This window comes from Microchirus variegatus (genome assembly GCF_963457635.1).
Source record: "Microchirus variegatus genome assembly, chromosome: 2".
Taxonomy (NCBI): Eukaryota; Metazoa; Chordata; class Actinopteri; order Pleuronectiformes; family Soleidae; genus Microchirus; species Microchirus variegatus.
In genome coordinates, this window is record NC_139803.1 from 31,664,208 (window position 1) to 31,672,869 (window position 8,662).

Genomic DNA, 8,662 nt, shown 5'->3' on the forward strand with positions numbered 1-8,662 from the left:
AGCTTTTTTATAATAACCTAATTGTATTTATTGCACCTCGTAATCCATTAAATATTTATATGGTTGATCCAAAGTTGTTCTTTTGTTGTTTTATTTTGTTTTAAATTGAATGTACAGGTCTGCTGCTTTTGTTCTGACTGATTTGTCTTGAGTTATGTTACTAAGACAAGACAGAGATGTTAAAGTTTATTACTCTGGGGACATTTTTGTTTGGTCGTTACTACTTAAAAACAACCACTGTACAAAAGGCTCATAGAATATAATCATAGAATATTATAAGTGATATGTATATTGATCTTTCAACCAGAAACGGCAGTTTATATAAACTCCAATGATTCTACCTCACAGGGAGGCAGGAGCTGCTCGTCTACTGCTGCCTCGTGTGGTCAGTTTGTGTCTCTGCGGTGAGTCTGAACAAAGAATTTCCAACAGCGATGTCACAAAGTGACACATTTTGTGTGTGTATGTGTGTTTTGAGAGAACATAAGGAATCCTGACCTACAAATATGAAGCAGACTTTTAGTACGTTCCATTTCCTCACGGTGAGTGTGTTAAAACCAAAGGAAGAGTCTGTACGCGTGTGTGTGTGTGTGTCCTTGTATTGTTGCCAGGCAGATACTGTCCTCCACATGGCTAACCTCTGACATCAGCGTTTCCTTGTCTCCCCGCTGCCAGTTTCTCCCCAGCGACTTAAGGCAAGATACACACACCACCCGCACCTCCTCCACCCTCCCACCCTCTTGCCCCAAAACAACACACTCAAAAACACACTCCTGCCTTGTATCCTCCACCATTAACCAGCCCTTTTCTCTCCCTCCCGCCCCACTATTGTTGTATTTTTACTGAGGCAGCGAGCTCGGGCTATTTGTGGTGCTATTATGACAGCCACATGTAAACACTTATCACTCTCACTGGAGTCTGCCAAAGCTCACTCAGTGGACCCAGGTCACTGCAGCAACACCTCACTACTGTACACCTCTGCTTTTATACACTTTTACTACTCCAAACCACATACTCTTTGGTAAGCTTTTTTGCCGTAATGTGAGCATTTTTTTTACTGAATTGCACCAAAGTCCATAGAGAAAATCATAATTTTTAGCTCTCGGAGACATGGGCATTGCTATTCCACTGCTGCCACATTAGGTCAGGTGCATTAGGTTTGTGTGCCGAGTTGAAACCAAACAAAGAGTTTGAAATGCCTTAGTCTTAAAATAACAGATTTGAACTTAAAGATGGAGGCAGAAGTGGATCAACAACTCCTGTGTGTGCCGTTTTACAAAGTGACGCAAACTTGCAAACCTCTACATGAAAAAGAAAAGTCTTCCATGGTTAGATATTGATTGACATTTTTTTATTGCACGCGATTCACAACCATCATCCCACAATAGACATATTTACACACGCTCACAACATATAATTTATTATAATAATGATAATAATAATAATAGTGAAACACAAATGATCAGTGTGATATCATGGCTTAGCACCAAAGCACAGCACCATCGTTTTAATGTTTTTACACTGAATGCTACCTAAATTAAATAAATACATTTTAAAATGCCACGTAGGTTTGTTTCACACAGAGTTTCACTCATTCACAGAATCAACATTCATGTACATAGTCTTATTCTGACTGGCAGTGTTGGCTGAACTGAAACGCAGCCATGAATGTTTCTTTTACACCTGAAAGTTCGCGGCTCACAGTTTGAGTTATTGTCATCCTTACCTTTACATCCATGCTACTGCATTTTTGAACATCTGCACCAGACGAAGTGATCATTAGAAGTAATCCGTGTCCACAGTCACACCTGAAAATCTTCTGTAGCCCCGAAAACCTTTATATTATATGTTGTTTATGTCATTAAAAGCAGTAGATCTAGACCTTTGCACATCTATACTGTAAAATGTGGAAACCTCATTTCACTTCTATCCTGAATATATTAAGTTTAATGTGGCCCACATTTTGGGAATTACCGGTATATCACATGACCATTTAAACAGGAAGCAGAATTTCCAGTTCCAGAAAGTACGACTAACAAGAAACCACAATGTTGAGAGGAGAACAAGGAATTCTGTCAGTGAGAGATAAGGTGAAACGGAAAATAAGCAAGTTTTTGTTCACAGCCGACAGCTAAGCTCGAAAAAGGTCGCAGTCGTGTGGACGGTTTTATTTTTAAACAAAAATGTCGTAGTGTGGATGTAGTCGTAACCCGATGAGGCAGTGAACAGCTACATTCACGGAACTAACCATCTGGTTTTCACTCTTCCGTTTCCGTCTGCTTAATATCAAAGGCCATCAAAACGGCCATGTCACTGGACTCCCCCGAGGAGGCGGCCAGTTTCAGTTGCTGGAGACTGTTCCCGCTGAAAACATCGGCCTCCCACACTCTGCTCTTGTTCAGTTTCAGTTCAGTCCGTGTCTCCCCCACCACGCTCACCCTCTGTGCCCCAGGGACTCTCACCCTGAAGCGGACCCAGGAGTCGGGCTCCAGCAGGCCCACGCGAGGCTCAAAGAGCACGCAGCCTTTCCTCCAGGCCGAGTAGACGCAGGGGAACGGAGGCCCCGGCTGATCGCAGCTGTTCCTCAGAACAAAGTCACACATGGGGTTGAAATCTCCACCGGGGGCCATCTTGGCGTACAGGCCCAGCCGATACACCCCAGCGCCAGGAAGGCTAGCGCTCACTGTCACCTTGCTGTCTGTGTACGTGCAGAAGAGGTGGCGAGAAAGCGGAATAGCTGGTGTTTTCTTCTCCTCCCTGCTGAGCACAGTGTGAAGTTCAAGGTCCTGCTGATTGTGGAAGGTGATGTTACATTTCCCTTGCTGCGTGCTCACTACCGCCACCGTGTGGCTGAACTTGGACAGGCCGGCCTCAGACGTGCGAGTCCCCGGGCCGCACGCCGAGCCCAGGTTAGGAGGAAAGAGGTCGTTGAGTCCGACCATCTTTCCTTTGCAGTGCAACAGGATGTTTGCAGCATTCTGGAACTTGACGTCTGTTTTTTCATAGTCCCGCACAAACACTGACAGGCGGTAAAAGCCACGGAAGGGGCACAGAATGTGGCAGGTCAAAGCGTCCGGCTGGATCTGAGTAGCCAGACAGCGCCTGGCCACTGCAGCGTCCAGCTCTGGGTGGACCAGTTCACACAGCACCATCAGTGGCCGAGACGTCTTCAACAGTAACTCAAAGACGCCGTCCTCCACCTCAACGACCTCGCTGCCTTGGCTGCTGCCTGTGAGGCCCAAAGATGCTGCCACAGGCTGCAGACCCCAAGACAAAAAGGGATTCTCCGGGATCTCCTCCATGGCGCGGGCATTCGGACACTCCACCGTGAAGGAGCAGACCCAGACCAGAGGAGTGACTTCTGTTTCAGGTCTGGCAAATACCTTAACGTCATATGTGCCGCTTGCAGGCGGCAGGAGCTGCAGCTTCATGCTGCGATGGGAAACCGTGAGGAAGCCTGAGGAAGAGTTGTTGGATTCTTTCTGCTCTGAAGCTCCACAGTGGAGTAGGTCCTGGTGCTGGGTGATCTCATAGGTGAAGGTGGTGGTTCTGGAGAAGCCGAGGGACACGCTTGCCTCGCCTTCATCTGTGGAGGAAATGAAAAATGAAAATAAGCCTTGAAAGGAAAGACCTTAGACCAAGGATTCACCTGAACCACTCAAAGTCAAGGAAACTGAGGGCAAACCTGTGACAAGGTGAAAGTGATGAGGCTGAATCAGCCTCAGCCCCATGGTGAAGAAGGCTGACGTCTTGAAGACCCTCCTCTCAAACTCCTCCAGGGGGATGGGCGTGTCCAAGAGTTGCCATTTCTCCTCGTCAGGGAAGTGCGACTCAATGAATTCCTCTGGATCCGTTAGGAAATAGAAGTCATCGAACCTTGAGGGGCGACAGATGGAAGGAGCAGACTGTTTTGAGACCCAACTCACTGCTGGTCGCGGATGCATGGCAATCATCAAAGACTGAGGAACTCAAAAGGCATCTGAAATTACAGAACATCATCCACAAAGACACAAACCTTTTGACGAAGCTTTCATGTTCTATATCTACTCGTCCTGCCCCCCAACAGGCGTCCAGCAGGAACCACTGTGCTCCCAGAAGCACGGCGTTCCACAGGTGATCGGATTTCACATTCTTGAGGCTCTGGCCCTGACAGTACCCGATGCCTTTACTGTGGCCTGGCACTTCCTGGCACTCAATGCCCACTTCTCTGTAAATACAAAAACAAACAAAGCCTTTTGTTCCACATCCAATGTCCTAACATTTGAGTTCAGGTTGATAAAGCTGGTGGAACTCGGGGGGGATCAAGGATGCATCGCAAAGCAAAACAATGAAGGACTAGTTTAAAACGAGGAGAAAGAGCACTTTGTAAGAAAACTCTGAAAAAGGTTTTCACTAACATCTTGTGGGTTTACTAATACCTGGTGGTAATTGTTAAGACTTTGTGGGTTTGCTTGAAGCTGGTGTTGATTCCTAACTGTTTTCCAACCCCTTGTGTTGATCACTAACACCTTGTGGGTTTGCTAACACTTGGTAGTAATTGCTAACACCCTGCGGGTTTGCTAAAAACTAGTGTTAATAACGAACACCCTGTGCTGTTCGCTAACACCTTGTATTTGACTGCTATCGCCTGGTGTTAATCGCTAACTTCTTGTGTTTATCACTAAAACCTGGGTGTTGGATCACTAACACCTTGTGGGTTCGCTAGCACCTGTTGCCGATCGCTAATACCTTGTATTGACCGCTAAAACCTGGCGTTAATCGCTCACACCATGTGGGTTTGATAAAAAGTGGTGTTAATCACTTACACCTGGTGTTGATCACTAAAACCTGGTGTAGCTCACTAACACCTTGTGCTGTTTGCTAACACCTTGTATTGACTGCTAACATCTGGTGTTAATCGCTAACTCCGTGTTTTGATTACTAAATCATGGTGTTTATTGCTGCTGCTGCTTTGTGGCAAAGTATCGTGCGTTTTGTGTGTATCCTTTAAAAAAATAATAATCCCCATCTTGTTCCTATGTTTCATAATCAATATGAAGGACATGTTGATATTTCTGCTGTGTTTACCTGCACATTTCTGTACAGAGGCTAGCGTAGCCGCAGCACACGCCTCGACCGGCCGCGATCACTTCCTCCGGTGAGCTCAACTTCTCCGAGCGGCCGAGGTACCCGTTCACGTCGTACTCTGTGAAGACCACAGACCACCGTTTTCGTTCCAATACAAGGTATAAACATGGCACATGCTCTTAACACTGTTGAGCTGCCAATCCTGAATATGTAATTAAATATTACAGAATGATGATAGGATTTATTATGGAAGTATAAATAGCTCTGTAAACCCACCAATGTTGTGGCACAGCCAGACCCAAATGGCACGAAGCCTCTCCAGCTCATTCCTGGCTCCTTGTGTGATACTCTGTACAATCGTCTTCACATCATACACACACTTCTCCTTCAACTGCAATACAAACACACAATATTCTCTTAGATAAAACATATATATTTTTCAATAAGCTAACCAAGGATGGAGTTGTCATGTTTTCTCACTGCCACTGTTCTCTCTTCCTCTGCTCATCATCCTATTTTTCAGCAATTCTTCAGTGCCATTCAGTGTATTGGACAAACAAGGTCAGCTTTCATACTCAAGGATGAGGGTGCTACATGAAAGCTGTGGTATTTGTTGTGGCTTTTATTGCAGTAGCTGATGCATCATTCCTCAGTGCTTTTCCTGCGGAGCTCAGGAACTCAATAACCTTCTATACGTCTGCAGTGGTTTTTCTTGCTCTTGTTCGGAATCAGAATCGGAATCCTTTTATTATCCCGAAGGAAATTGTTTTAGCTCTGTTTTTATCCTGTGGCAGATCGAAGATAATCTGGACCATTTTATTAATCTGGAAAATTTTATTATTTGTTTTTTACAGTACATAGTGCTGTCTTAGCAATGCGGACTTGAGAACCAGCAGATTCCATAGAGAGAGAGAATTAGTAATTTTTGTTTTTGTTATTGACTAACTTTGTCAGTAAGAACAAATGTGTTTTTTTGTAACTACAGCTTTTAAGATCCTGGATCGTGCTGTGGTTCTGTATGTTTGGTATCTACTGTACATAATTAATTGTGAAAAGTCCAAAAGTCGGTCTTCTCCGTAAATGTCGCTCTTGCCGACGCCATCATGTTGTTTGTTCTTTTCCAGTAACATTACTGTTGTCTAATTCCGGGTCAAAGACCAGGCATGAAATATTGGCGCCTGCGCAGGACGCCAAGTCTGACTCCAGTCCGACTAAGCGTAAACATGCTGGAGTAATCAGACTATGAATCGACTAATGTGGTTACATGGCATTAAGAAAACCAAATTATTGTTTTAGTCTGACTAAAATCAGACTTTTTTTCAGTAAAAGCTGATGAATTTGCACTTTTCAGACATTCAAACAGGACGGCGTTATCATTACCTCGACTCCAGCTCTGACAGCGTGAGCATCGACCCTGAGGAACACCTCAGTGCTGCTGAACAGATCCTTCCGACGCTTCCTCTTCCCTGTCGCCACAGCGCGCGGCGTCACCCTCGGTCCCACGTGTGTCTTTGCTTTCAGGTATTTCTGCTCCTCCGCCTCCTTCCTCACTGCACTCTTTTTCACCACACTGATGGTCTTGGCCGCGCTCTCGCACGACAGCTGTCTCTTGGCTGCCGGGCGTTGATCCTCGCTCTCCACCACCAGTTTCTCAAATACGCTTCGCCTGGAAATCACAGCAGCGCCCTGGGTAGCTGCCACATCTCCCCCGGGCGGAGGGGGCACCGAACACTCGGGGCCTTGATTCTTTTTATGAGCCACGGCTCCTATAACCGGATCAGGTTTGCTGGCTTTGCTTATCATGGGATTCTCCTGGTGGTCATGAAGCTCCAGGGCCTTCACCTGCAGACCGCCCTTCGGGGTCACATTGTCATGCTGAGTGAGGCGCACGGCACAGGAGAAGGGGAAGGAGAACTTCTGAATAGCAACTTCGGCCGACATTATGCTGGAAGCATGGCGTCCTAACCAGGGGGGAAGACACAGAAAAAAAATACTGCATCCATTTTCTCTCTGCTATTTTTAGCTTAATCCCGCCAGCAGGTACATCTTTTGTTCAGTAGCTTAAAATGAGACACTGTCACAAAAGAGCCATGGCACTGATGCACATGCTGCACTGACTGAAGCACAGAGTATATTCGACAGTGTGTGGTACATTCTGCACGAGACATTGATGAATTGGCAATTATGTCGCGTCCATTCATGACCGTAATGAACGCGGGGGCCTGGAATCATCGCTCACTGTCGCGGCGATCGGCCAAAGACGCGCATTAGCGTGACCTTAAAACTTCCTGAAAGTGATGAAGCGACAGCGGACGGACGACCACGTTCGACACGTCTCAGAAATGAGCAACATGTGTGAACACGTAGCTTAGCTGAAACCGAGTAACCGGTTGGAAAATGAGAGCACCCTGGGGGGGGGGGGGGCAGGTTGGCACGGCGGGCAAACACGAATGGCCAGACGCTGTGTGTTGACAAGTTTTACCTAAGCTCAAGTGTCCTTCAGCAGATCACCGAGTCCTATCAGCTCTGTGCCACAGCTGACCCTGACCTTTGACCTTCCTAGAGTGCAGCTAAAGTGTCTGCTCTCTCGGGGGGGAACTGAAGTCATTCCCACATCTACTCTTTAAGAAAAATCAAGTGTAGTGTGTAACTTACAGAAAATTAGTTCACAATGATGCTGATTCAGCATGAGCTGCACACAACTCTCCCATTACACTGGTGTTTAAATTAGGTCTTGGATAAAATATCTCACTGCAATATTTCCTATAAATAGCGCAGACTGTAATTTGATTTACGATATACATTTTTTTTTAAGTCAAGCTTCAGTTACATATTTACTGTGTAGATGGAAATTTGCCACATGACAGTGATATGAACTGTTTACAACGTGTTGATCAAATTTTGAAATGACATAAAAATGGAAATAAGTTGTCATCAATAAATTTAATGATATTCTTTGTGATTCCCTACTTGTGTTGAATTGGAACGGATTCATATTTTAGAGCTAGTTAGGATCTTGTGTTGCTTGGCAACGTTCCCGCACGACAGGAAGTCATTTGTGCTCCACGAAGCGTTTCAGACGTTCATTTTTATGGGATTTTTACTGGATTCTCGTCTCCGCCCACCCCTGCTCTACTGCTGCGTACTCACAAAAAATCCCTCAGTCAGAATAATAACATCAACACTTACATACTGCAACTTTAATGCATCAGTGATACACGTTTTGACACACAAAATGCTTTTTTACACACACACACACAAACGAGACGGTGGCTAATGTCAGTCTCGGTCTGGTTTAACTCACCCTGCGAGGATTTGAAAATGCCTGCTGGATGTTTGCTGGATGTTTGCCGGGTGTTTGCTGGAGTGTCGGCGCAGAGATGTTTCCACTGTGTGTCCTGAGTGGTGCCCACTTACAGGGGGGGAGGCTTATATACTCCCCCAGTGGCCTGGCAGGACACGACAGGCCCCAGAATAACAGGCCTAAAAATACTACAAAGCAGTTAAGACCAGCCAATAGAGTAAGCCCCAACTGAGGAGTGTGACGTCTCTTTTGAGTGCATGTGTGTTGCTCAATGATAGATGTGCGATGTGA

At 45.7% G+C, this 8,662-nt stretch overlaps 1 protein-coding gene across 1 annotated transcript; it reads right to left on the reverse strand.

The window, feature by feature from the left end:
• Nucleotides 1-1,342: 1,342 nt before the first annotated feature.
• ky (kyphoscoliosis peptidase) lies at nt 1,343-8,461 on the reverse strand. Its single transcript, XM_083885794.1, has 7 exons — nt 8,372-8,461; nt 6,448-7,028; nt 5,344-5,458; nt 5,068-5,185; nt 4,016-4,207; nt 3,686-3,876; nt 1,343-3,586 (listed from the first exon to the last, which is right to left on the reverse strand). Exons 2-7 carry the CDS (start codon nt 7,006-7,008, stop codon nt 2,259-2,261), a joined length of 2,505 nt encoding a protein of 834 aa, XP_083741920.1. The 5' UTR covers nt 7,009-7,028; nt 8,372-8,461; the 3' UTR covers nt 1,343-2,258.
• Between the last annotated feature and the right edge of the window lie 201 nt (nt 8,462-8,662).